Genomic DNA, 27594 nt, shown 5'->3' with positions numbered 1-27594 from the left:
GGGGTAGGGAGTCTTCTCATTCTCCCAGCTGCTCCCATCAACAGCGGGGTAGGGAGTCTTCTCATTCTCCCAGCTGCTCCCATCAACAGCGGGGTAGGGAGTCTTCTCATTCTCCCAGCTGCTCCCATCAACAGCGGGGTAAGGAGTCTTCTCATTCTCCTAGCTGCTCCCATCAACAGCGGGGTAAGGAGTCTTCTCATTCTCCCAGCTGCTCCCATCAACAGCGGGGTAAGGAGTCTTCTCATTCTCCCAGCTGCTCCCATCAACAGCGGGGTAAGGAGTCTTCTCATTCTCCTAGCTGCTCCCATCAACAGCGGGGTAAGGAGTCTTCTCATTCTCCCAGCTGCTCCCATCAACAGCGGGGTAAGGAGTCTTCTCATTCTCCTAGCTGCTCCCATCAACAGCGGGGTAGGGAGTCTTCTCATTCTCCCAGCTGCTCCCATCAACAGCGGGGTAAGGAGTCTTCTCATTCTCCCAGCTGCTTCTCCCATCAACGACGGGATAACAAGACTTCCCAGACTCCTATTTGCTCCCATTAGTAGCACGGAATCGAGTCTTCTCAGCCTTCTAGTTGTTCCCATCAGCAGCAGGGTAACGAGTCTGGCAGCACAACCCCCCCCAGCAAGATTTGGTCCTCGGCACAGGAGGCACCTTATTTAACCACGTTCATCATTCCAAGTGGACATCATATGATATCCTCCTGCAAAAGTGCCTTGTACACGGCCGTGCGCTATCACCGGCGGTGTCCACCGGACACCGCCGATGACAGATCACTGTACCGGCCTGCTGCCAGTATCATGTAATCGCTGTAACCAACCACAGCAGATCACATGACAGTTGTAAAAAAATGGATGGCTTCCTTTCATGCCACCCATTGTGTACAATTGTGTTGCTAGCTGTGATCCTTCACAATGATCACATAGGACAGACAGGGCCAATGACAGCCCATCTGTACATCCCAGATAGGAAGGATAATTTGCCACAAATGTTGCGGCAGTGTTGAATTGTAAGTCTGTTAACGTGCTGCACATTTTCACTGCCAAGTTGTACACTTGCAAAGCACTCGAAGTTCTAGTCACTCTAGACACTTTTCCAATTTGTAGCGAATATGCGTGGCAAGTCTCTAGCAAGGGCAAAGTTGCAGTGGCGAGTCTACAGCAAGAGCTCTGCAAGTCCACAGCATGAAAATTCAGCCTCAGTGCCCCCCTGTGGTGGGATGAATATTGCGCAACAAAACTGAACCAGAGCATGCAGCAGACTGGGATGTGATTAGCTATGGCCAATCACAGCTAATCACAACAATACTCACTGAATACATCGGTTTTATTCCATAAAAATGGTTGCTTATACCAGCGGTTCTCAACCTCAGTACTCAAGTACCTCCAACAGGCCATTTTTGCAGTTTTTCCTTAATCTTGCACAGCTGCTTTGAATCAGAGTCAATGGCTTTGTATTTTGGACAGCTACCGTATATACTCGAGTATAAGCTTTTGGTGGAGGGGGGATTATGGTGGGGGAGTTTTTCAGCACATTTTTTTGTTTTGAAAATGTCCCCCTCGGCTTATACTCGAGTGAAGCACTTTTCTGCAGCAGAGAATGACATTTTCCGAACCGTTTTTGGGGCCCGTATCTCGGGGGCCACTTGGTGCTAAGAACTCCAAATTGTGTGCAAACACAGTGGCACTAGCACTACAACATATCCAAAGCTGGGGTTCCTAGCAACAAGTGGCCCTGAGATACGGGGCCCCAAAATCGGTTCGGAAAATGTCATTCTCTGCTGCAGAAAAGTGCTTGACATTTTCCGAACTGAATTTGGGGCCCTGTATCTCGGGGCCACTTATTGCTAGGAACCCTAGTTTTGGATATGTTGTAGTGCTAATTAGACTGGGTTTTCATACCAAATTTGAGGTTTCTAGCACCAAATAGCCCTGAGATATGGGGCCCCAAAATCAGTCAACTGTGTCCATCTGCAGCAATGTCATTTCGGGACCCTTTGGGTCCACAGACCCCAAATTTTGGCTGCAGCTAGGGGGCATCTAGGAACCCTTAACTACTGAGTTTGAAGTTCGGGGGACCTATGGCTGCAAATGGGCACAGAGAGGCTGCAAATGGGCATTGTTGACCCTCTTTTCTGCGCATTTCTCACCCTAGGCTTATACTCAAGTCAATAAGTTTTCCCAGTTTTTTGTGGTAAAATTAGGTGCCTCGGCTTATATTCGGGTCGGCTTATACTCGAGTATATACGGTATTTTACCTAAGAGAAATTCCGAAAACATGGCCTTTTGGGGGTACTTGAGAACTGAGATTGAGAACCACTGGCTTATACTGTACCAATGAGATTCATTGGTATAAGCAATAATAAAGTGTAAAACAAATTGATCTGATCACTTCCCCAGAGCAGTAAAGTGTTACTATGGTAACACTGTATTGCTCTGGTCACAGTTTGTTAAAAAAAATACATAATCGTAAAAAAAACGAAAAAAAAAAATGCTGTCACCAGTGTCCCTGACCACCACCACACCAGTTATATTATAACGCTGCACTGCACTGATGACCGTATGGGAAAAAGACATTTGAGAAAAACATTTTTTTTTTTAAATTCTTCATTTTTCAAAAAAAAATCGTGACAAAAAATTCCGACTTCAAAAAACTTGCCATGCCTCTTACTAAATACCTTGGACTGTCTACTTTTCGAAGAAAGGTCATTTGGGGGGGGATATTTGTACTGCCCTTACATTTTTCGTCCCTCAAGAAATGACATAGACACATCAGTACATCGGGACTGATCGATTTTCAGATATGTACCACAGTTTGTGGACGCTATAAAACTTTCCTACAGACTAAATAATAAACACTGATTTGGGCTTTTTGTCACCAAAGAAATGGAGCAGAATATATTTTGGCCTAAATTTACGAAGAAAGATTTTTTTCCTTTATTTGTAAAAAAAATAAAAAACCCAGTGGTGATTAAATACAACCAAAAGAAAGCTCTATTTGTGTGTAAAAAAAAAAAAAAAAATTGGCCTGGGCAGGAAGGCGGTGAATGTGCCCTGTATTGAAGTGCTTGTGATAGCATCGGGTTCCCGATTCCCTGTTTGCTTGTAAAACATTTATTAAAATAAAATGATAAAGGAATTACTCACAAGCAGTAGTAAAATCTGGTGTCATAGACTCGAACGACAACAAGCAGCTTGGTGAGGATGATGAGTATATATATACAGGGAGTGTCGAAGGAGGACTCACTGCTGTGCTCTGATGAAGAAGGGACGTGCCCTTCGAAACGCGTCAGCTAGTAGTGAAGCTTACATATTCCTCTAAGACCTTTGGTAGGCTTCGCTCATCATCCTCACCAAGCTGCTTGTTGTCGTTCGAGTCTATGACACCAGATTTTACTACTGCTTGTGAGTAATTCCTTTATCATTTTATTTTAATAAATGTTTTACAAAAGATAATGCACATGGCTGGTGCGCCCCTCTTTCTTTTTATTTCCTTGTCTGGTAGGACTCCCCATCCTTGAGGGCAGCAAGGCCTGTGTTGTTCTTCTATCTATCTGGTCGACCACTTGTGCGCAGGAGTCAATTTGTTCTTCTGTATCGTCCCTGTTTGCTTGCCTGACCTAGATCCCCTTGCTGCCAACCATAGCCTCCCGCACTGACTACTCTTTGGATTGCCGCCTGACCTTGGACTGCTTACTGAACTATGCTTGGCTTGCTGCCTGCCCTGACCCTGGAACTGTCTATTGCGCTTCTTTCTTACCCGCCCTGACCTTGTAACTGTTTTCAGACTGTTTTCATCTGGTCTACTCACCCTCTGTGGCATCCCAGGGAAGGCCACCAAGAAACACCTTGCAGGAATAAACCTGATTCTTGTTGCGAGGAGGTAGCTGACCACTCCATGTGTAAGATGCTTCATTCAAAGCTATTAATGAAAAAAAAATGCGTTATGGCAATATTAACTCCCGCTTTAAACTTTTGTAGGACATTTATATGGCAACATTCAGTACCAAGCTCTTGAATTTTTACATACATTATGTGTGTGGATAAAGATTAATTTCCTTAGAACAGGAACATGACAAGAGTGCTAATCATCCTATATCTATATTTCTGATATTCTGCCATATTGCTTATCTCAGTGGGGAACATCCATAATCACTCTCCGTGGCTCTCCTCCATACCCTCTATAAATCCAAGCCTTCATCATTCGTGGCTACTTGAAATATACACTATATTGGCAAAAGTATTGGGACGGCCTGCCTTTACACAGACGTGAACTGTAATGGCATCCCAGTCTTATGCCCCGTACACACGGTCGGATTTTCCGACGGAAAATGTGTGATAGGACCTTGTTGTCGGAAATTCCGACCGTGTGTGGGCTCCATCACACATTTTCCGACACACAAAGTTTGAGAGCAGGCTATAAAATTTTCCGACAACAAAATCCGTTGTCGGAATTTCCGATCGTGTGTACACAAATCCGACGCACAAAGTGCCACGCATGCTCAGAATAAATAAAGAGAGGAAAGCTATTGGCTACTGCCCCGTTTATAGTCCCGACGTACGTGTTTTATGTCACCGCGTTCAGAATGATCGGATTTTCCGACAACTTTGTGTGACCATGTGTATGTAAGATAAGTTTGAGCCAACATCTGTCGGAAAAAATCCTAGGATTTTGTTGTCGGAATGTCCGAACGTGTGTACGGGGCATTAGTTGAGTTGGCCCACCAACTATTGAGTTGGCCCACCCTTTGTCGCTATAACAGCTTCAACTCTTCTGGGTAGGATGTCCACAAGGTTTAGGAGTGTGTCTATGGGAAGGTTTAACCATTCTTCCAGAAGCGCATTTTTGAGGTCAGGCACTGATGTTGGATGAGAAGGCCTGGCTCGCAGTCTCCGCTCGAATTCATCCCAAAGGTGTGTTCTATCGGGTTGAGGTCAGGACTCTGTGCAGGCCAGTCAAGTTCCTCCACCCCAAACTCAATCATCCCTGTCTCTATGGACCTTGTTTTGTGCACTGGTGCGCAGTCATGTTGGAACAGGGAGGGGTCATCCCCAAACTGTTCCCACAAAGTTGGGAGCATGAAATTGTCCAAAATGTCTTGGTATGTAGATGACTTAAGAGTTCCCTTCATTGGAACTAAGGGGCCAAGCCCAACCCCTGAAAAACAACCCCACACCATAATCCCCCCTCCACCAAATCATTTGGACCAGTGCACAAAGCAAGGTCCATAAAGACATGGATGAGCAAGTTTGGGGTGGAGGAACTTGACTGACCTTTTTAGGTGGAGGGGGGGTTATGGTTGTTTTCCAGAGGTTGAGCTTGGCTCCTTAGTTCCAGTGAAGGGACTCCTAAGGAGTCAGAATACCAAGACATTTTGGACAATTTCATGCTCCCAACTTTGTGGGAACAGTTTGGGGATGGCCCCTTCCTGTTCCAACATGACTGCGCACCAGTGCACAAAGCAAGGTCCATAAAGACATGGATGAGTGAGTTTGGGGTGGAGGAATTTGACTGGCCTGCACAGAGTCCTGACCTAAACCCGAAAGAACACCTTTGGGATGAATTAGAGCGGAGAATGTGAGCCAGGCTTTCTTGTCCAACATCAGTGCCTGACCTCACAAATGTTCTTCTGGAAGAATGGTCAAACATTCCCATAGACACACTCCTAAACCTTGTGGATGGCCTTCCCAGAAGAATTGAAGCTGTTATAGCTGCAAATGGTGGGCCAACTCAATATGGATCCCTACGGACTAAGACTGGGATGCCATTAAAGTTCATGAGGGTATAAAGGCAGGTGTCCCAATACTTTAGAGTAAAATATGAAAATATGAGTAGTGTGGATTTGGCATTATCAATAAAGATGTCCCTTTATGTTGCACTTAGTTGGCTTTTTGTTCCCACTCTGTGCTACCTCTTGAACCTCCCTACTGTCAGTTAGGCTACCCACCACATGAAGCAACCAACAGGATAGCAACAGGGGCAGCTGTCTATCTTTAAACCTGCCTGCTCTGATTTAGTGTTCCTTGCTCCCAGAGTTAGTATAGTAAAATAGAAAGCATAAATACATCTCACATGTGCACTTTGTTTCAGCTGCTATGGTATCTGGATTTTTTTCGGCTCCCCAGTGTCCTTCAACTTTTCAAAAAAGAAGACAATGTTCACAAATATCTTACCTGCAGCCTGTTTATGCAGCCGAGCTTCCCTTTCAATACTAAATGGGTCGTCTGCCGATTCTAAAAGGTCCTGGGATGGCCAGTCAGAAGGACCCGGCCATCTCTTGGACATCCTGAAGTGGGAAGCTCCATTGTCTGGATCCCGCCTTGAGTCAATGCCCAACCTCAAAGGGTCTTGAGATACGCCACCTCTCGGAGATTGGAATGGTAGAGAAGGAGAAATCCGCAAACCTGACTAGAGTAAGCCACAAGCACGACAAATTAGTGAACTTAATCAAATCAGATTGAAAGATAACTTTACAATTTATACAGGTTATTGCAAAACGAATACATTGTAATACTTCGAAATCCTGCTTCTGGAAATGCAATTTATTTTCGTTCAGTAGAAGACAGGCAACCATAATGCACATACACTCACCAGCCACTTTATAGGTACACCTGTTAAAGCGGAGTTCCGCTTAAAAAAAAAAAAAGTCTGCAGCTACAAATACTGCAGCTGCTGACTTTTAATAATCGGACAATTACCTGTCCAGGGTCCAGCGATGTGGGGGGATCGAAGCCCCGCTCGTCTCCCCCTCCGCTCGGCAGCGGCGGCATTTAACCCTGGGCACCCGGCTGTGGCTTCACAGCCGGGCACCCACTGCGCATGCGCAAGCCGCGCCGCGCTCCATGACTGGCCCGAGCAATCATCTGGGACCTGTGACGTGTCCCAGATGATTGCCTAGAGCAGGGGTCTTCAAACTATGGCCCTCCAGTTGTTCAGGAACTACAAATCCCATCATGCCTAGTCATGTCTGTGTATTTCAGAGTTTTACAATGCCTCATGGGATGTGTAGTTCCGCAACAGCTGGAGGGCTGTAGTTTGAAGATCCCTGGCCTAGAGGGAGGGGGGGGAGAGCTGATCTCCCTTCCTGCGCCAAGGGACGTGACGTCAGGAGCCCAGGCGCCGAAGGAGGCAGATTACGAAGGACCCCCTAGCAACAGGCATTAAAAAGGGTGAGTAAAAAAAAAAAAAATTTCTCCAAATGTTTTTTTTTTAGTTTTTTAAATGCACATTAATGAAATTTTTTTTTTTTGGGTGGAACTCCACTTTAAATTGCTTGGCAAAAAAAAGAGGGTTTCACCATAGTAGTTGCCACATTCCTAGGATATGATTAGGGAAAAGAGAAATCCCACTTCAATGGGACTTTAAAGGCAACAAACACTTATATAGTACGAAAAATAGTTTTTTAGATATACATAAAAGTCAACGATCAAATGGAATGATCGATATTAAAAAACATCAAAGTTTATACAAAATATACCTACATATGAAAAAAACAAACAAAAACAAAACACAACAGTTTACATGAAAAATATGACAGAGATAATGATACTCTCCAGTAAATAATAATCCCCGGTACCCGACGCGTTTCTGGTTATACACCTTCGTCAGGGGTATAGGATCGAGGTAAATATGGTCATAATTTGTTGTTACTCATGTAAAATGATTCCATGAGGAAAATAGGTGAGGCAACTGTGCCAGGGGTGGGGGTGCAGATGGATGCCAACCAAGCAGTAGTGAGATCTTGGAACAAAAAGTTTGCAGTTTATTGTTTGCCTAATGAACAGCAGCAAAAAAATTCCAGCGACTGAACTGAACAGTGTCCGCTGTACAGAGATGAAGGTAGGTAGTTGGTCAGAGCTTTCAATAAATACATGAACGGGTCTCTATGGTTGGCGTCTCTCCGCTCTCCTGGCACTGCAGAGCGGGGAGACGCCAACCATAGAGACCTGCTCATGTATATTTGGGAAGACACGTACCCTTTGGAACAAGGACATACTTGTGCTACTCACTGATCTGGAGTTTTATTGAAAGCTCTGACCAGCTACCTACCAAATTCCAGCGATTGAACTGAACAGTGTCCGCTGTACAGAGAATAAGGTAGGTAGCTAAAAATGACACTGGCAGGGAAGGGGTTAAAACTAGGGGCCGATCAAGGGGTTAACTGTGTTCCCTGGGTGTATTCTAACTGTAGGGGGGGATGGGCTCACTGGGACATGACAGAGATCACTGGGATTAGAAGATCTCTGACGTGTCAGGCAGAACGGGGAATCGCCTTGTTTACATAGGCTGTTCCCCGTTCTTCCTCTGTACATAGCGATCGCGGGTCGCCAGCAGACATCAAGTCCGCAGGACCCGCAGGTATGAACCCGCGGCGTGCCCACTATGCTCCTCGCATAGACCAACGTACACCGACGCTGGTTTGCGCAGGAGAGCCAACCTGCCACAGTATAATGACGGCGGCAAGAGGTTAAACACCACGGCCTACCTGAGTATTGTTGCTGACCATGTCCATCCCTTTATGACTACAGTGTCCCCATCTTCTGATGGCTCCTTCCAGCAGGATAATGCACCATGTCACAAAGCTCCAATCATCTCACCACTGGACAATGAGGTCCCTGTACTCCAATGTCCTCCACACTCACCACATCTCATCCAATAGAGCACCTTTGGGATGTGGTGGAACGGGATGTGCAGCCGACAAATCTGCAGCAACTGTGTGATGCTATCATGTCACGATGGACCAAAATCTCTAAAGAATGTTTCCAACACCTCGTTGAATTTTTTGCCACCAAGAATAAAGGCAGTTCTGAAGGCAAAAGGGGGTCCAACCCGGTACTAGCAAGGTGTACCTAATAAAGTGTCCGGTGAGTGTAAGTGTGAGTGAAGCCAACATACTGTAGAGTAAAGCTCATTATCAGGAAAGGAAAGTTGCTGTTAACTTACAATCAAGTCAGTAAGGGCATCTGAGGCAGAGCTGAATCCACTTGTATCAGAACTCGAGGGGCTGCTAGAGCGGGATTCCAAAATCGAACCGTTGTCTAATCTACAGCCATTCAGCAGGAGGGCAGGGTATTTCTCTACCAGGTCTGAGCAAATGGGATCCAGTGGCCAGGAACCAAGAGGTGGTGGATTTGCTGGAGGGTTTTTGAGTAGGTTAAAAACTAGGGATGAAAAAAATCAAAAAATTGTGTTTAGTTTTCAAGTTAATGTTCTATAACACGACCATGCATGGCCAAATAAGGCCCATTTCACACTTGTGTGACCTGTCCTGTGACTTGGGACTGCAAAGTCGCATGACAAGTTGTTCCCCGTGTTTTCCAAGGAGTACCGTTCATATCTGTGCGACTTCAAGTCTCAGCGACTTCAAAGTAGTCCCTGTACTACTTTGGTCGGACTTTGATGCGATTTGAGGTCCATAGACCTCTTGCTTACACAGGCATTGCTTAAATTAGCATCGAAATCACGGCAAAAATTGTGGTAAAATTGAGCAATTTTCAGGTCTCACAAGTGTGAAAGGGGCCTAAACTAGACAATCATGTTTTGGGCTGCATGGTAAAATAAACTGGGACACACCATTAGAAGGATTACTAGAAGGAGAAAGGAGGTCCTGATTCCCCTATATTGATATTTATATCACTAGAGGGTTCACCAGCAGAAGTAAGGAGGTCCTGATCCCTTATATATCTTTAGTTATCACTGGCGGATTCACGAACAGGAGGAAGGAGGTCCCGATGCCTCTATATAGATCTTTAGCTATCACTAGAGGGATCCCAGCAAAAGGAAGGTGGCCCTGATTCCCTTATATATCTTTAGTTATCACTAGAGGGGTCACCAGCAGGAGGAAGGAGGTCCTGATGCCTCTATATAGATCTTTAGTTATCACTAGAGGGGTCACCAGCAGGAGGAAGGAGTTTCTGATTTCCTTATCTATCTTTAGTTATCACTAGAAGGATCACAGCAAGAGGAAGGTGGTCCTGATTCCCTTATATATCTTTAGTTATCACTAGAGGGATCACCAGCAGGAGGAAGGAGGTCCTGATTCCTCTATATAGATCTTTATATCACTAGAGGGATCACCAGCAGAAGGTAGGGGGTCCTGATTCCTCTATATAGATCTCCCCTAATAGTGGCAGCCTTATAAAGTAGATATTTTTATAGGAGTGGCTTCTAAAACAGTAGGGCTGTCAAGTATTAAAGCGTATAATAAAAAATAAAAGTGTCTATACTCTTTTGCATCACTCACAAGTTCTAAGTTCACTGTAGAAGCATCAGCACAACCACGCATCCAGAGCTTCACGAAATGAACGTAATTTCCATGGCCAAGCAGCTGCACACAAGCCTAAAGCAAAGCATTGGCTGCAGCAGTGTAATTCACACTGCCCTTGGTCTCTGAAGCAGAGAAAATACATTCTGTGGAATAATTTACAAAGGGTGGGAGTGAGGGATACATCTACACTAACTTCCAGACTCCATAGTACCCACTGTAAAACTTAAGGGAGATGGTCTGGGGCAGTTTTACAAATGTTGGCCTGGGCTCCTTAGTTCTAGTGGAGGGTCCTGTTGATGCTACAGCATACTGTATAAAGGCATTTGGGACAATTGTGCACTTCCAGCCTTGGGGTAACTTAAAGGTTCCTTTCTGTTCCAGCATGACTGTGCTCCTGTGTACAAAGCCAACTCCAAAGACATGGTTTGATGAGTTTGGTGTGGATGAGAGGCCATCAGAGAGCCCTGAACTCAACCCTACTAAACACCTTGAACATCAACTGAGGGCCAGGTCTTCTCATCCAACATCAAGACCGGCCATCAATTAGTCTTGGCTGAAAAAGCACAAATTTTGTTCAGCACATTAAATGTAAATCCATGTGTGCAAAAATTGGCACTTTTGGTAGCATATGAACTAAACATTAAAGAAGAACTCCAGGTAAAAGCCCCTAGATCGGTGGTTCGCAACTCCTGTCCTCAGGACCCACTAACAGGCCAGGTTTGCAAGACAACTGGAATACATCACAGGTGATATCATTTGCTGCTGAGTAATTGCAGTATTCTAGTCTGCATGTCCCCAAGGTAATACTTAAAATCTGGCCTGTTAGTGGGTCCTGAGGACAGGGGTTGAGAACCACTTCCCTAGATCGAGATGAATTATGCATATGTTCCCCCCCCCTCCCAATTTTTTGGTTTGTAAAGTACAGGAGCCATGCCCAGCAGTCAGCCCCATACATGTATATGAGAGTTTTGCAGACAACTGGCTATCTACAGATTAGTAAGTCAACACTGGGTTTCTGAATTGGGTCAATGGACAGTAAAGCCCTTCACATGTCTGCATCTATTTCACCCCACTCTAGAAATCTGTAGAGTGGGGTGAACTCTCTGGGGTGAAATCTCTAGAGTGCTGCAAACAGCTTCTGCTAAAAACACAACATGGAAGGGAAAAGGTCGTAACCACACAAGAAAACCAGTCGTAGGCGGATCCTTGTGCACGAAACGTGTCGGGAGGGGCCTAGGTGCTGACGTCATCGCCGCCGTGTCCTCGTGCTGGAAGGGATGGCCATTTCTGTGAGTCTGGCCAGCATGTTTTTTATTCTTTATGCTATAGCTATTTTTAACTATATTTTAATAAACTTCTACACAATATTAACACATTTGTGGACTCCCGATGGTGAATTTTTGGAGAAACCGTGGTTGGCAAGCACAAAGGTAAGACATTTCTTGTAGTTAGTGACCAGGTTTGCACACATCTCAGGAGGGATTTTGGTCCACTCTTCTTTACAGATCTTCTCTAAATCCTTAAAGTTTCTTCTTTTCTGGCTAGGCCTCTCCATGACCTTAATGTGCTTCTTCTTGAGCCACTCCCTTGTTGCCTTGGTGGTATTTTTAGGTCATTGTCATGTTGAAAGACCCATCTATTACCCATCTTGAGTGTTCTGGCTGAGGGAAGAAGGTTCTCATCCAAGATATTACAATACATGGCCCCGTCCATGGACCCCTTAATGTGGCAAAGTCGGCCTGTACCTTTAGCAGAGAAACAGCCCCAAAGCATCATGTTTCCACCTCCGTGCTTGACTGTAGGGATGGTGTTCTTAGGGTCATAGTCAGCATTTTTCTTCCTCCAAACACGGCGAGTCCCCCTCCTCAAGAAGGCACATGTACAGTCATGCCAATGAACATCTAAATGATCCAGAGGATTGGGAGAAAGTGCTGTGGTCAGATGGTACCAAAAATTAGCTCTTTGGTATTAACTTGACTCGCCGTGTTTGGAAGAACACCATTATCATCCAAATCATTTGGTGGAGGGGGGAGTATGGTGTGGGGTCGTTTTTCAGGGGTTGGGCTTTGCCCTCTACCTCCGGTGAAGAGAACTCTAATGCCCCGTACACACGGTCGGATTTTCAGACGGAAAATGTGTGATAGGACTTTGTTGTCAGAAATTCCGACCGTGTGTAGGCTCCATCACACATTTTCCATCGGATTTTCCGACACACAAAGTTTGAGAGCAGGCTATAAAATTTTGCAACAACAAAATCCGTTGTCGGAATTTCCGATCGTGTGTACACAAATCCGACGCACAAAATGCCATGCATGCTCAGAATAAATAAAGAGATGAAAGCTATTGGCCACTGCCCCGTTTATAGTCCCGACGTACATGTTTTACGTCACCGCGTTCAGAATGATCGGATTTTCCGACAACTTTGTGTGACCGTGTGTATGCAAGACAAGTTTGAGCCAACATCCGTCGGAAAAAATCCATGGATTTTGTTGTCGGAATGTCCGATCAATGTCCGACCGTGTGTACGGGGCATAAAGGCGTCAGCATACCAAGACATTTTGGACAATTTCATGCTCCCAACTTTGTGGCAACAGTTTAAGGATGGCCCCTTCCTGTTCCAACATGACTGCGCACCAGTGCACAAAGCAAGGTCCATAAAGACATGGATGAGTGAGTTTGGGATGGAGGAACTTGACTGGCCTGCAGAGTCCTGATCTCAACACGAAAGAAAACCTTTGGAATGAATTAGAGCGGAGACTGTGAGCCAGGCCTTCTCGTCCAACATCAGTGCCTGACCTTACAAATGCACTTCTGGAAGAATGGTCAAACATTCCCATAGACACACTCCTAAATCTTGTGGACAGCCTTCCCAGAATATTGAACCCTACGGACAAAGACTGGGATGCCATTAAGTTCATGTGGGAGTAAAGGCAAGCGTCCCAATACTTTTGGTAATATTGTGTATTTTCTAACTGGATGTATTTAGAGAACTATGATTTCATTTCAGTCTTCCAAAGAGCAAGCCTGCCTCTTTCCAGACAGCATCTTACCTGACTTGGTTACTGACGGTGTGCTAGACTGCCCAGAAACATCAAGGTCCAGAGAGCTCCATATTCTGTCCCAGCCAGTCAGGTCAAGAAACTGCAGACCACTGCAGGAGTCGTCTGGGTCAGGAGGATCACGAGGAGATGGATCTTGGGATGTAGGGAAGAGCACTCCACTTGCTCCTTCTGTATTAGGATAGTCTGCTTCGAAAGAGGAAGAAAAAGTTGATTCCTGTGAACATAACAAAATCTTCACCTGCAACAGGGAGCATGCACGGCCTAATAACAGGCGTATCAATACCCACACCCTCGTATTCTGACTTGCCTGCTATGTTGAGAGCTCAGCAATCATTGTCTTAGTGCCATACAATGCAGTCCTGAGGATCAGAGAAGCAAAACTGCCATATAGGTTATTCAGCTCTCTGAGAAATAAGCAGTTTCATGTGACCATAAACACCAATACTGTGCTTCAGGTGTCTCTGCCTTCATCCCTATCACACACTGTTCAGGATCAGCCTTTCTCAACCTTTATAACCTAGACTAGGGGTCTACAAACTTTCTAAATAAAGGGCCAGTATAGAGTCTTTTAGACTTTAAAGTTGGAGGAATAGTGCCCCATCATTGGTGTCAGTGGGAACAAGAGTGCCCCATCATTGGGGTCAGTTGGAACAAAAGTTCCCCATCATTGGTGTCAGTGGGAATAAGAGTGCCCTATCATTGGTGTCAGTGGGAGGAATGGTGCCCCATCATTGGTGTCAGTGGGAGGAATAGTGTTGCATCGTTGGTGTCAGTAGAAGGAATAGTCCCTTATCATTGGTGTCAGTGGGAGGAATAGTGCCCCAGCATTGGTGTCAATGGGAGGAATAGTGCCCCATCATTGGTGTCAGTGGGAGGAATAGTGCCCCACCCATCATTGGAGCACAGGTGTGTCAGGAGGAAGGGGTCTCTGGAGCTGCTGCAGGTGATCCGTGTGAGAGGGGAGTGGTGGTGAAATCTCTCCCAGCTCTCCTGGCCCCTTTCTGGGGAAGCCATGGAGGCCAGCGGGGCCTCTCCTGCTGGAAGCTCTCAGCCATCTCCTGGGCCATCGGGTGACATGCCTGCCACTGTACAAACTGATCTCTTTACCCATGGTGAGGATGAAGGTTCTGAGGCCATTTGGGAGCGAGTGGTGGCCGGGATAAAGGTCCTAAATAGGGAGAGGGATAAGCTTTACAAGCTACGAGCAGAGCTGAGGCATTTGAGAAGGCAGCGTGATGGCTTACATAGCCAGAAACGTGGATCCATGGATCCAGAGATCCAACTGGCCAAGATCCGGGTGGAACACCAGACCATTGTGTCCATGATGGAAGGCAGAGATGGACTCTTCAAGGAGAAGTCTAGCAATGAGCAAAGGTTTGGAAGGATGGCAAAGATGGAGGAGGAGACCCCCAGTTCTGACCCCCTGCCCCCTCAGGGAGAGGCAAGCAGACCCATGCCTTCCCAGGACTCGGGAGGCATGCTCAGGGCCATCCAGGTAATGGAGTCTCCTATGCGAGGGGATCAGCTGGCGTTTGGTGATGAGGACATAACTGATAATGTGCCTGATAATGTCAAGCCTCAAGCAGGGGATGAAACTTTTTTTTGTGCCATCTAGCACCATGAGCAGTGTTGAAAGTGTGCCCAGTGACACTCAAATTGCTAATGTTATCTGCAGCAATGTTGTACCTGCTAATGCTGCAGCGCAGCAAGAGCTGCATTTAAAAAAATGACATTTCTGAAAAGAAACTACAGGTGTCAGCAGAGCCTATTAACCCTCCTTTGGCTGAGTCTAAAGCTGTTTGCCCCATAGCTGCTGAAGACTCTACAGTGCAGCATCAGGAGACAGCTGGTATTGCAGCAACTGTGACTATTCCTGATGGGAAATTGAACGTGTGTGTGACTGATAGCAATTGTGCAAGTGTGATGGACAATCGTCCCAGCTCAGTCCAAGCAAATAATAATAATAATAGTGTACAGACTACTGTGACATCAGTGTGGGGCCTTGGCCCTGATAAACCTACGTTTGCTCAGGTGGTACACTGTGCTCCTGGTAGCTCCGCTCCCAAGAGGGTTTTCCCCCTGCAGCCTACCATTTTGGGCACCCCGGGATCTGCTCTTGGGTCTCTGGCTTCTGCTGGGGGTCCGAGAGGAAATGTGGTAATTCTCAAATGGGAAGGTGGTGCAATCCCTCCAGCACGGTGTGCGGTGGTGGATTTGATTTTGGAGATGGGTTTTGGGGCAAATGACCTGTATGCCCTAATACATGTAGCTGGGACACGGGATTATACTATTAGCTTCACCAGGCCAGAGGGTCTTGACCTTTTCTGGGAGCGATATGAGGCTCAGTGCAGGTCAAGACCTGAATGGGAAGGTCTGGCCCCAGTTACGGTTTCTCAGAGGTCAACGGTGAAGCCGAAGCTGTGTCACCGCTGTGGAGAAAAGGGGCATTTGAGCTCCTCCTGTTCAGCCTTGATATGTTCAGTGTGTCGGGGTCAGGGTCATATGGCCAAGGACTGCACTGAAATGATCAAGTGCAATCTGTGCCTGCGCCTTTGCCACCTCTATAGCAGATGTCCTGAAGCCTGGCACAATATGGAGAAGGAGGTAATAGATGACTTGTCAAGACTGGACAGGATGGAGGGTGAGTCCCCTGGTGTACCATCCTCCTCTGCGGTGACCAACTCCCAGGTCCTGCTCTGGATCCCTCTCCAGTTCCTGTGGCCACCCCTCCTGTGTTTGTAAGTACTCCTTCCGTATCTGTCTCTGTGTCCCCCCAGCCTACTGTACCCTCTACTCTTGTGTCAGAACCTTCCAAGTCTGTGCCCCCCCGAGTCAGTTACCCCCCAGGAGTCTACCCCTCCTAAGTCTGACTCAAAGGGAGCACCCCCCCACCAGAAGTGGTAGTAAGTACTAAATAGGTCACTTCTTCCTCTGTACAGAAGTCTTGTGGAAAGACTTCAAAGAAAAAAGCAAGAGATGAGGGCATCTCTGAAGCTGACCTGTAGTACCTGGAGGAGAGAAGGAAGGTTGGGAAACGGAAGAAACAGGTGGTGAGGACAGAATGGGCTCCAGTGCCTGTCTCCAACTCTCATAGGTCCTCTAAGTGGGATATTTCCTCATCTGGAGCTTCTTCAGAGCGAAGTTCTGATTCGGAAATGGAGTTTGAGGCGGCTTCAAGAAAGAGAGAGGCTTCTGGTGATGAGCAGCAGAGGGGAGCTAAGAAGCAATCCACCCAATAACCCAAATGGCGGTCCCCCCTCCGTTAAAAGTGGTGACAATAAATGTCGCCAGCATTAAGTCAGTAACAGCTCATTCTATGGCCTTCTTTTTGTTCAGCCAATTGGATGCTGAAATTTTATTTTTGCAAGAGACTAGGCTCACCTCCTTGGCAGATATTCATATGGCCAAGAGAGAGTGGAGGTATGGCCCATCTTACTGGTCTCCTGCGGCCGAGCCTTACGGCAGTGTGGCAGTGTTGTTTAAAACCGGCATGGTAACTGTCCGGTGGGTTATTGAGGTGGAGATTGGGAGATGTATGGTCTTAGACGTCCTTGTGGGAGGGCAGGACCTGCGCCTAATTAATGTTTATGGGCCGCACACAAAGTGGGACAGGAAATGCCTTTTTACAAGCCATTTCTTTTTACATCCCGGCAAGTGGTCTTTGGAGGTGACTTTAATACAGTAACTAGGCCCAAGGACAGGAAGGACTTCAAGGACAGGCTGGGATATGATAGCGTTTTTTTTAAATAATATGTTTAGGGATGCTGGTCTTGTGGATGTGCACATTAAGCACCTCCCGGATGACACCGGGTTCACCTTTCATCGAGGTAATAGTCAGAGTAGGATAGATAGGTTTTTTTTTTGACGGAGACCTCTGCTTTCTCGCCCCCAGTGGTGCAGGCAGTAGAGTCACTGTATGCTATCTGTGGTCCTGAATGCTTCAGATGCCCCTCAGAGGGGTAAGGGCATCTGGAGATTGAAATTGACTCTACTCAAGGAAGAACATGTTAGACAATCCTTTGAGGAATTCTTTCAGGCACAGGTGACCATCCTGGACTTTTATAGCAGCAAGGCTGAGTGGTGGGAGCTGACCAAAAAGAAGATCGCTGGATTCTTCAGGGGCCTAGCCAATAGAAAGCAGTTTAATAAATACATGACCTACCAATGTTTACTGAGGAAGCTGGATATTCTTGTCTCCAGAGGAGGAGATCCTGGGGCAATCTCCGAAGTGAAACTCCATCTCAGGAAGTGTCAATATGAACGGCATGTCTCTTTGGTTCTGGAAAGGGACTATGGGAAGTACCACTCGCCTGACCCTTACCAGAACTGCAAACAAGGTGTAGCTGTTAAAACGGTCGTTGGCCTTAAGGACAGTACAGGTTCCTTGACAAAGTCCAGGTCAGGGATCCTGGAGGTCCTTTTATGCTGACCTTCTTGGGAGGAAAGAGCTTGACCGTGAAAAGATGGAAAGCTTTTTTGACTCTACTCCAGGTCTAAATGATGAACAGCTTGCCATCAAAAATTCACCCGGACCGGATGGGTAGTTCCCCCTTCCATGAGGCACTCGGCTGTGATTCTTCTTTCAAAAGGTAAAGATCCTTCGATAATTGAGAATTTGCACCCCATCAGCCTTCTCAAAGGTGCTGGCAAAGATTTTTTTTCTGGCGCCTATCGTCAGTAGCAGAGTCTTTGCTTTCTCGCCATCAGCACTGTTCGGTCAAGGGTAGGAGCACCTTCATAGCGGTTTTAGCTGTCCGGGAGGCCTTGGAGCGATGCAGGGCTGCAGGCTGGGGAAAAAGTATTTGCTGACATTGGATCAGGCAAAGGCTTTTGATCGTGTTAACCATGAGTACCTGTGGTTGCTCCTTAGTAAGTAGGGTCTGCCGGGTGGTTTTGTCGATTGGTTGAAAGTCTTGTGTAAGGGGGCAGAAAGCTTTCCTCTTGTTTGGTCCTTTGAGGTTGGCTCTGGAGTGCGTCAGGGTTGTCCCCTGAGTCCCCTGCTCTATGTGTTTGCAATCGACCCCTTCATCAGGAGGCTAGAGAGCGGCATGTTGTGTGAGGTACCAGTGGGGCTCCCGGGTGAGCCGCCTTTGAGGGTTGTTGCCTATGCGGACGATGTGTCAGTGATTGTCACTGGGACCGATAAAGCAGAGGAGGTGGTATCTCTGGCATCAAGTTACTCTGAAGCATCAGGCTCCAAGATCAATCAGGAAAAGAGTGAAGTTTTCTGGATGGGAAAGGAAGGTGAGGGGTTTGATCTCCCGGACACCTTTCCAGTGCCCCAGGAAAAAATTAAGATACTAGGCATTGAATTCGGACCCGGCGATTATGGCCTCAAAAACTGGGAAGGCAGACTGGAAATTGCCAATACTAAGGTGATCAGCTGGAAGAGATGGAAGTTATCTCTGAGGGAAAGGGTTGATCTGATAAAGACTTACCTGATTCCGATCTTCTTGTATGTAAGCTTCGTCTGCACCTTGCCAGAGTCTCTCTATGCTAGGGTCAGTAGTGTGTTCTTCCAGATGCTGTGGGGGAACAGACTGAACCCCATCAAGAGGAATGTCACCTATCTATCCAGGAGGGAGGGAGGCTTAGGTATGGTCAACCCAGTTCTTTTCTTTTCGCTGCTTTTTCTCAAGTTTAACATTGGTAATATGCTTGCAGTGGAACCTCCTGGATAGGTAGGCATATTTAGATCTTGGTTTAGGCCTTTTCTAAGACTTTGGGAAGAAGGTGGCCAAGTGAAGAATCTCAGGGGTCATCGTGGTCAGCTACCAGCATATGTTGCTCCGTGCCTGAAGTTACTACGGCAGTGGCGATTGTCGGCTGAAGATCTCAGATCGGTTCCAAGGAAATTCCTTATGAGTCGAGCCTTGAGCAAAGCCTTTCATGACCCACTGGCCTTAAGGGATTGCCCAGGCCCAGTTTTGAAGGCAGATTCATTTGGATAGAGTCCCCCTTAAATTTAGGGATCTGGCCTGGTTGTGCTTCCATGGGAGGCTCTATATTTGGGGCAATTTGAAATTCCGCAGTATGATGGATCGTAGTTGTCCTCGGGAGGAGTGTGCAGATGAGGAGACTATGGACCATTTTCTGCTTCATTACCCTTTTAACATAGAGGTGTACAAACAGGTGGGGCGGGCCCTCGGTGTTCCTTTCCTCTCCAGGCTGGGTTATGCTGAGTGGGTGTACGGAGCATTCAATACTGGTGTTGTTTTTTGTTTGGATACACTTTTTCTAATTAGCCTAGTAGTCCGTTATTTCACCTGGAACGCACGGTGTCAGGTCTGCATTCGGCATAAAATCCTTCCTGTTCAGGTGGTGGTGTATGACACTTTGCATGAGGTGGAGAAGATTTGGGTGCTTGAGAGAGACAAGCGGAGTCGGGGGGCTTGGTTGAAGGCGTGGAGGGGTTTCAAGCCTCCCTGACTGCCAGGAGTCTCTTTCCCAGGTGTGGCTGTCTGTCTCTTATCACCCTAGATTATTATTTTTTTGATTCATTTTTCATAAATGGCTGCGTACATAGGTGATGGGTTGTGCCTCTTAGGCCCTCTCTGCTGCTTTATGTAAATAATTTTCTAAAAATGTTTTGGTAATGGAATATGTATATATTGTATATATTCTGAACATGGATGTGTATTCCTTTGATTTCTGTTGAAGTTTTGTACTATGGTTTTGTTTTTTACTTTTGTATAAAATTGGTTGCTTGACTCTTTTCAATAAAAGATCAATAGTGCCCCATCATTGGTGTCAAATATTGGGGTCACTCCCTGTGCCGCATCTGTAAGTATAACTAGAAATAGGAACGGGAAAAAGGGAACCATTTGGTCAGACTTTAAAGACAAGGACTACAATAGTTCTATAAAAAATAGTCTCTTTTTTGTCTATTATTAAAAATACTATTTGTTAAAAACAACAATTATACATAGACAGCATCATTTAAAAACATGTTTTCATATATGTAGAAAACATGTTCCCAAGGGGCCTAATACTTTAAATGTGTAGTTACTATAGAAGATATCACGTGAGTGAGACCCGTGCGTCAACACATTTCGCTGATCTGTTTCCTCAGGACACACAGAGGGTAATGAAATAAACACAGGTCTCACTTGTCTGGATATGAAAACACACAGAAATGGGTCTCCCTGGGCGGGCACCGAAGGACATAGGAAAACAAAGCGCAAAGTAACCCACGACTGGATTGTCTATAGGAGATTCCCTTCTCCTTTTCACCTCCTCCTCTGCTCCACAGGCTCCCTGGATCGCTCTCTACATTCTGAGCATGGGCATTTGAGGACGGCTGGGATTGTTACCATGTCCCCTTCTACCTGCCATATAGATATTGTGGATTGTCTATAGGAGATTCCCTTCTCCCTTTTAACTCCTCCTCCTCTAGGACTCGGCAATATGTTTGGTGGACTCCATATCATACCTTCATTACCGCTAGGATTCAAGATTTCATTATGTTGCCTTTTACAGCTCTATAAATATCTCCTTCTCAATATCAATTTGTTTACAATTTGTTTAACCCACCAGTCGTGGGTTAATTTGCACTTGGTTTTCCTATGTGCTCCGGTGCCTGCCCAGGGAGATCCATTTCTATGTGTTTTCATATCCAGACAAGTGAGACCTGTTTTTTTTTTTCATTACCCTCTGTGTGTCCTGAGGAAGCGGATCATCGAAACACCTTGATGCACAGGGGCTCACTTATGTGATCTCTTCCATAGTAACTACACATTTCAAGTATTAGGCCCCTTGTAGCCATGTTTTCTACATATATGAACACGTTTTTAAATAATGCTATGTATAACTGTTGTTTTTAACAAATATTTTCTTTTTTGTCTATTAATAAAAATTTTATTTTTTATACAACTATTGTAGTCCTCGCCTTTTAAAGTCCGACCAAATGGTTTTCCCTTTTTCCCCCTTCCTATTCCATCATTGGTGTCAGCGGGAGGAATAGTGCCCTATCATTGGGAAAAATAGGGCAACATTGTTATGGTCAGTGAAAGAAATTGAACCCCATTATTAGTGTCAGTGGGAGGCACAGTACCCAATACTAGTGGGAATGACCCAAGGGCCAGATAAAGTCAAGCAAATGGCCACATCTGGCCCATGGACCCCAGTTTGGAGACCACCTACTGACCTAGAGGAACCCTTGAATTAATATTCAAGTCTCAGGGGAGCCTTGCTAAAAATCAATTAATCTGGGCCAGTGGGAAGAAAGTCCCTTACATGTTCCTTACTTTAAGGTCAGTGGGAAGGATGCTTCTTAGATTGGCGGCCAGTGGGAAGAATTTTCCTTTCAATGGTGGTCAGTGAGAAAAATGTTCCTTACTTTGGAGGTCAGTGGGAAGGATGTTCCTTGCAGTTTGGGTGAGTGGGAAGAAAACTCCTTACATTGGTGGTCAGTGGAAAGAATGTCCCTTACATTGGTGGCCACTGAGAAGAACGTCCCTTGCATTGGTGGTCAGTGGAAAGAATGTCCCTTACATTGGTGATCACCGGGAAGAATGTCCCTTACAGTGGTGGTCAGAATGCCACCCTTACAGACAGCTAAAAAGATCATGTTGCTGGCTCTGCCAGGTGGCAATGGACCCAGAACTAAGCCAACACCACCAGATGGTAGGGCAATCAGTCACAGCTTGAGTAACCCATAGCAACCTCGAGAAGTATTCCATGGAGCCCTTGTTAAAAATGACTGTTCTTGATAGACTCCAAGCCTGAATCACCAACACTAATGGTGGACTTCATCACTGGACTAGTGTAATCTGTTTGCTTAGAATACAGACGAGAGCTTGGTGTATGAAGCACTGCTTGCCAGGGAACATTTGCAGAAATATCTGAATTCCATCAGAGGGTCTAGCTTTTACATACTTTTGCCTAAAAGATTTTTAATGAACCAGGTAAAGCCAGGCACAGCTCCCATACATGGTCCAATTTGATCTATCCACTTCTACTGTGTACTCTGGCTTTCTGTCCTAGTCCTAGCTTGTCAAGACAACCTCTTATATTACAATTTAGGAAGGCAATATTCCACTCTGTTCATCCATGGATTTATCTCGCAACCATAGCCTTCACTTTCTAGGCCAAACTGAATGCAGGAATGGAGAAGTCAGGGTCAATAACAGAAGTAAATAAAGTAATTGCCTTGGCAATGGATAGGTTTCACCAGAGATAAGCAGGCCTGTTAAAGCAGATCTGTTAAGAAAAAAAGCAACACTAGATACATCATTGTTCTCCTAAGCCATTTCAAAATGTACCCTAGTGGCAAATGGAAGTTTATAAGAAGACATTAATCTTAATGAAGTTTATAATTTTTTAGAATTTTAGATTTTTACCACCTCATCTCCGGAAGGTTTTACCCCCTTCATGAAAAGGGCATGTTTTGCCATTTAACACTGCGCTACTTTAACTGGTAATTGAGCGGCCATGCAAAACTGTAACAAGCGAAATTAATTCTTTTTTTTTCCCCACAAATAGTATAATAATAATATATATAATTTCTTTTGGTGTTTTTTAAATTTTTCTCAATATATATTTCGTAAATTATTTTCTTAACGAAAAAAGACCGAGCATTTAGAAAAAAACGAACAAACAATATTTTTTATTTTCTGCTATAAAACATATGCAATAAAAAAAAATGTAAAAATCGAATTTCTTCATAAATTTTTGGACAATATGTATTCTTACTTACTTTCTTACTTTTAGTTCGTAAAAAAAAAAAAAAAAATCCCAAGAAGTGTATATTGATTGGTTTGTGTGAAAGTTATAACGTCAACAAACTATGGTATATACTGTATACTGGAATTTTTTTTTTTTTCTACTAGTAATGGCGGTGATGAGTGACTTATAATGGGACTGTGATAGTGCGTCATGCAATTTACTGACACTAAGGCCCCTTTCACGCTGGGGCGGTTTGCAGGCGTTATTGCGCTAAAAATAGCGCCTGCAAACCGCCCCTAAACAGCCTCCGCTGTTTGTTCAGTGTGAAAGCCCGAGGGCTTTCACACTGAAGCGGTGCGCTGGCAAGAGAAGAAAAAATCTCCTGCAAGCCGCATCTTTGGAGCGGTGAAGGAGCGGTGTATTCAGCGCTCCTAAACCGCTCCTGCCCATTGAAATCAATGGGACAGCGCGGCTATACCGCGGTAATACAGCCGCGCTATACGAGGGGTTTTAACCCTTTTTCGGCCGCCAGCGGGGGGTTAAAACCGCACCGCTAGCGGCAGAATACCGCGGTAAAACAGTGCTAAAAATAGCGCTGTTTTACCGCCGACGCCCCCTACCACCACAGTGTGAAAGGGGCCTAAGACCCCACTAGCGGGGACTTTTAACCTCTGCTAGCGGCTGAAGGGTTAAATGCACCCAAAAAGCGCCGCTGTCGAATGGCTTTGCAGGCGCTGCGGCAGCGCTGCCCATTCAATTGAGTGGGCAGGGGCAGTGAATTCACCGCTCCTAAACCGCTCCACAGAAGCCGCTTGCGAGACTTTTTCTAACCGGCCACTGTATATATACGTAATTTTTTTAAAGATGGATATCTCGGTAACGGCAGCAGCTGCTGCCACAACCGAGGTATCCATCTTTAGGGCCGGCGTTTCTGTACACGATAATGGTGGTCTCTGCGGCGGGTTCGCTGCGAGATCACCGTTATCGGCGGCGGGAGAGGTGCCACCCCCCCTCCCGCCGCTCTCCCGCGCCCTCCGCCGCTTACCGGAGCCGTCGGTAGCGGCGGAGGAGGTCGGGACCTGTCACCGCTGAGGTACTGAGACGAGTGAGGCCAAGATGGCCCCCACCGTCTCTATACCATGTGACAGCCGGAGCGACGTCATTACGTCGGCTCCGCCTACTTCTCTTAAAGGCACAATTTTTTTGTGTCATTTTTTTAAACGACTTTTTTTTTTTTTTTTTTTTTTTTTTTTGCATTTTAGTCTAAATATGAGATCTGAGGACTTTTTGACCCCAGATCTCATATTTAAGAGGACCTGTCATGCTTTTTTCTATTACAAGGGATGTTTACATTTCTTGTAATAGGAATAAAAGTGATCCAAATTTTTTTTTTTTTAAAACAGTGAAAAAATAAATAAAATAAAGTAAAATTAATAATAAAAAAAAAAAAAAAAAAATTTTTAAAGCGCCCTGTCCCGACGAGCTCGCGCACAGAAGCGAACGCATACGTGAGTAGCGCCCGCATATGAAAACGGTGGTCAAACCACACATGTGAGGTATCGCCGCGACCGGTAGAGCGAGAGCAATAATTCTAGCCCTAGACCTCCTCTGTAACACAAAACATGCAACCTGTAGAATTTTTTTAAACGTCGCCTATGGAGATTTTTAAGGGTAAAAGTTTGACGCTATTCCACGAGCGGGCGCAATTTTGAAGCGTGACATGTTGGGTATCAATTTACTTGGCGTAACATTATCTTTCACAATATAAAAAAAAATTGGGCTAACTTTACTGTTGTCTTATTTTTTTATTCAAAAAAGTGAATTTTTTCCAAAAAAAGTGCGCTTATAAGACCGCTGCGCAAATACGGTGCAAAAAAAAGTATTGCAATGACCGCCATTTTATTCTCTAGGGTGTTAGAAAAAAAACAATATATAATGTTTGGGGGTTCTAAGTAATTTTCTAGCAAAAAAACCTGTTTTAAACATGTAAACACCTAAAATCCAAAACGAGGCTGGTCTTTAAGTGGCTAAACCGCTCCACAGAAGCCGCTTGCGGGACTTTTTCTAACGTCCTGAATTGCACCGCTCCAGCGTGAAAGCACTCGGGCTTTCACACTGGGGCTGCAGGGGAGGCGTTTTTTCAGGTGCTATTTTTAGCCCAAAAGCACCCGAAAGACGCCTTTGGTGTGAAAGAGGTCTAAAGCTGGCCATACATTATACAATTTTCTTTTAGATTTACCAAAACCATATAATATGAGGTCAAACCTAAACACTTTCAATTTGTATGGCAGGCACTTGCACTACACAGTTGAAAGTAAATCTAAAGGAAATTGAACGAGAAAATTGTATAATGTATGGCCAGCTTTAATGACACTGAGTCGGAATTGACTAACTGACATCACCATTGACACTAATACAGTGATCAGTGATAATACTATGCACTGTCACTGTAGTGATGGCGCTGGCTGGGAAGGGGTTAAATGTGTACCTAAGGCCCCTTTCACACTGCCACGACTTGAACGTCGTGCGGTTTTGCGGCCGCGACTTTGACATGATTTTTTACTGCGATTTCATGGTCTATGGACCTCAACTCGCATGAAAGTCGGACCAAAGTAGTGCAGGGACTACTTTGAAGTCGGCACAACTTGAAGTCGCACAGATATGAATGGTTATCATTGGGGATCAAGGGGTTATGACTTTTCATGCGACTCTGAAGTCCAAAGTCGCAGGAAGAGTCGCACAAGCGTGAAAGGGGCCTAACAAGTGTTAATTTGTGTAATGTGAGCCGCTGTTTACTAAAGATCTCTTTGTTTCTTCTCCCTGCAGATCTTTCCCTCCTTACAGAGCCCTGTTTTGATTGTCAACACAGGGGCTCTGGGCTGTGATTGGACTCAGCTGATCAGCCATCAATCATTGGCCGGGACCTACTGACAAACAGCAGGGGGGGGGAGCGCCCTAAACCCAGAAACGGGCATCGACCGGGAGTCTTACTCTAGAGCTCACTTGCACCTACAAATGTCTGTGTGCACAGTCTCAAATGAACCTGGACATCATTGTTGGAGTCCTCGAGTGATACAAACATAATCAGGTATTATACACGCTGACAGCCAACCAATACTGATTGATCAGTTTCTGAGGATTGATCCTTTTACAAACCATTAATTGGCTATTTTTTTATCACATACACAGAAGAAGAATACCTTTCGGGGGGTCACATTTTCCGCTGGCCTTGGGAGTGGTTTTAACAGCACCGGAATCCAGAAAATCGTTCAACATGGCATTTATCAGTCTCAAAATATCTGCATTGCTACATGTAGAAAAAGCCGGAGTGTCAGAATTCTGTCCCCACCAATCCTTTGTTCTCCCAAAATCATCCATCTGCAACAAAAAAATAAAAAATGCTTTCATTTTAATAGACCAAACCATCCGGGAGATGAAACCCATCTGACCCTCCTAGCAGTCACAATGCACCTCCCCCTTTACCCTTTACCCGTGTATTGTGGTTTTATACTGGCATTTGACACCTTTCTAGAAATTCTCTCTACAATACTTAGTAGCTGAATTCATTCTTAACAGTCTGAAACAATTGCGGCGCCGGTCACAAGGCCATATTAGGTCCACATGGCTGATCAAATATGACCAATGATGTCACAAGCTTTCCTGCCTACAGCTGATTGACCCGGCACTGACAGCTTCCTTCCACGACTGGCCAAACATAGGTTGTGACCAGACCCAAGCTCACATGTGTGAGAACACAAGGCCCGTGGGCCGAATGTGGCCCACCAGGCCATTTCATGTGAGGAGGATAGAACTCCTCCTACAGATTCTGTGCCTCTCTGCGCAGCCACAGCACCTCCTCATCTCCGCCTGGTCTCAGCGTTCAGTAGACACCGGCAGCTGACTCCAGCCCTCCTCTGGTCCTCCTCCAGACTCTGCACTTTCTGCTTCACATCTCCACCCCATAGCTTCTTTTGCAGCAGCACAAGGTAAGGGAGGGTGGGGGACTCTTGACTTCTGATGGTGGATATAAAATGTCCTGCCTTATCCTACAGACCATTAGATATATGTCCTGCCTTACCCTACAGACCATTGTATATATGTCCTGCCTTATTCTATAGACCATTGGATATATGTCCTGCCTTACCCTACAAACCATTTTATATATGTCCTGCCTTACCCTACAAAATATTATACATACAATGTCCTGCCTTACCCTATAGTCCAGTATATTTTTGTACTGCCTTATCCTACAGACCATTAGATATTAGTCCTGCCTTACCCTACAGACCATTGGATATATGTCCTGCCTTATCCTGAAGACCATTGGATATATGTCCTGCCTTATCCTACAGACCATTGGATATATGTCCTGCCTTACCCTACAGACCATTTTATATATGTCCTGCATCACCCTACAGACCATTGGATATGTGTCCTGCCTTATCCTACAGACCATTGGATATATGTCCTGCCTTACCCTACAGACCATTTTATATATGTCCTGCATCACCCTACAGACCATTGGATATGTGTCCTGCCTTATCCTACAGACCATTGGATATATGTCCTGCCTTACCCTACAGACCTCTAGATGTATGTCCT

At 45.5% G+C, this 27594-nt stretch overlaps 1 protein-coding gene across 2 annotated transcripts in view; it reads right to left on the bottom strand.

The window, feature by feature from the left end:
* Positions 1-26268, bottom strand: part of LOC141114345 (cytoplasmic polyadenylation element-binding protein 1-B-like) — a 41051-nt gene extending 14783 nt beyond the window's left edge. For both annotated transcript variants that reach the window (XM_073607969.1, XM_073607970.1), the window contains exons 1-6: positions 26208-26268; positions 18698-18709; positions 13315-13512; positions 8941-9158; positions 6171-6405; positions 3808-3918 (exon numbers count right to left, since the gene is read on the bottom strand). In XM_073607969.1, the coding sequence (XP_073464070.1) occupies positions 3808-3918; positions 6171-6405; positions 8941-9158; positions 13315-13512; positions 18698-18709; positions 26208-26268 (835 nt within the window). The remainder of the gene's footprint in view (positions 1-3807; positions 3919-6170; positions 6406-8940; positions 9159-13314; positions 13513-18697; positions 18710-26207) is intronic.
* Positions 26269-27594: the final 1326 nt, after the last annotated feature.

Source organism: Aquarana catesbeiana, linkage group LG12 (assembly GCF_042186555.1).
Source record: "Aquarana catesbeiana isolate 2022-GZ linkage group LG12, ASM4218655v1, whole genome shotgun sequence".
NCBI lineage: Eukaryota > Metazoa > Chordata > Amphibia > Anura > Ranidae > Aquarana > Aquarana catesbeiana.
Note: the sequence above shows the minus strand (reverse complement) of the source record. Positions and strands in the feature narration are given on the sequence as shown.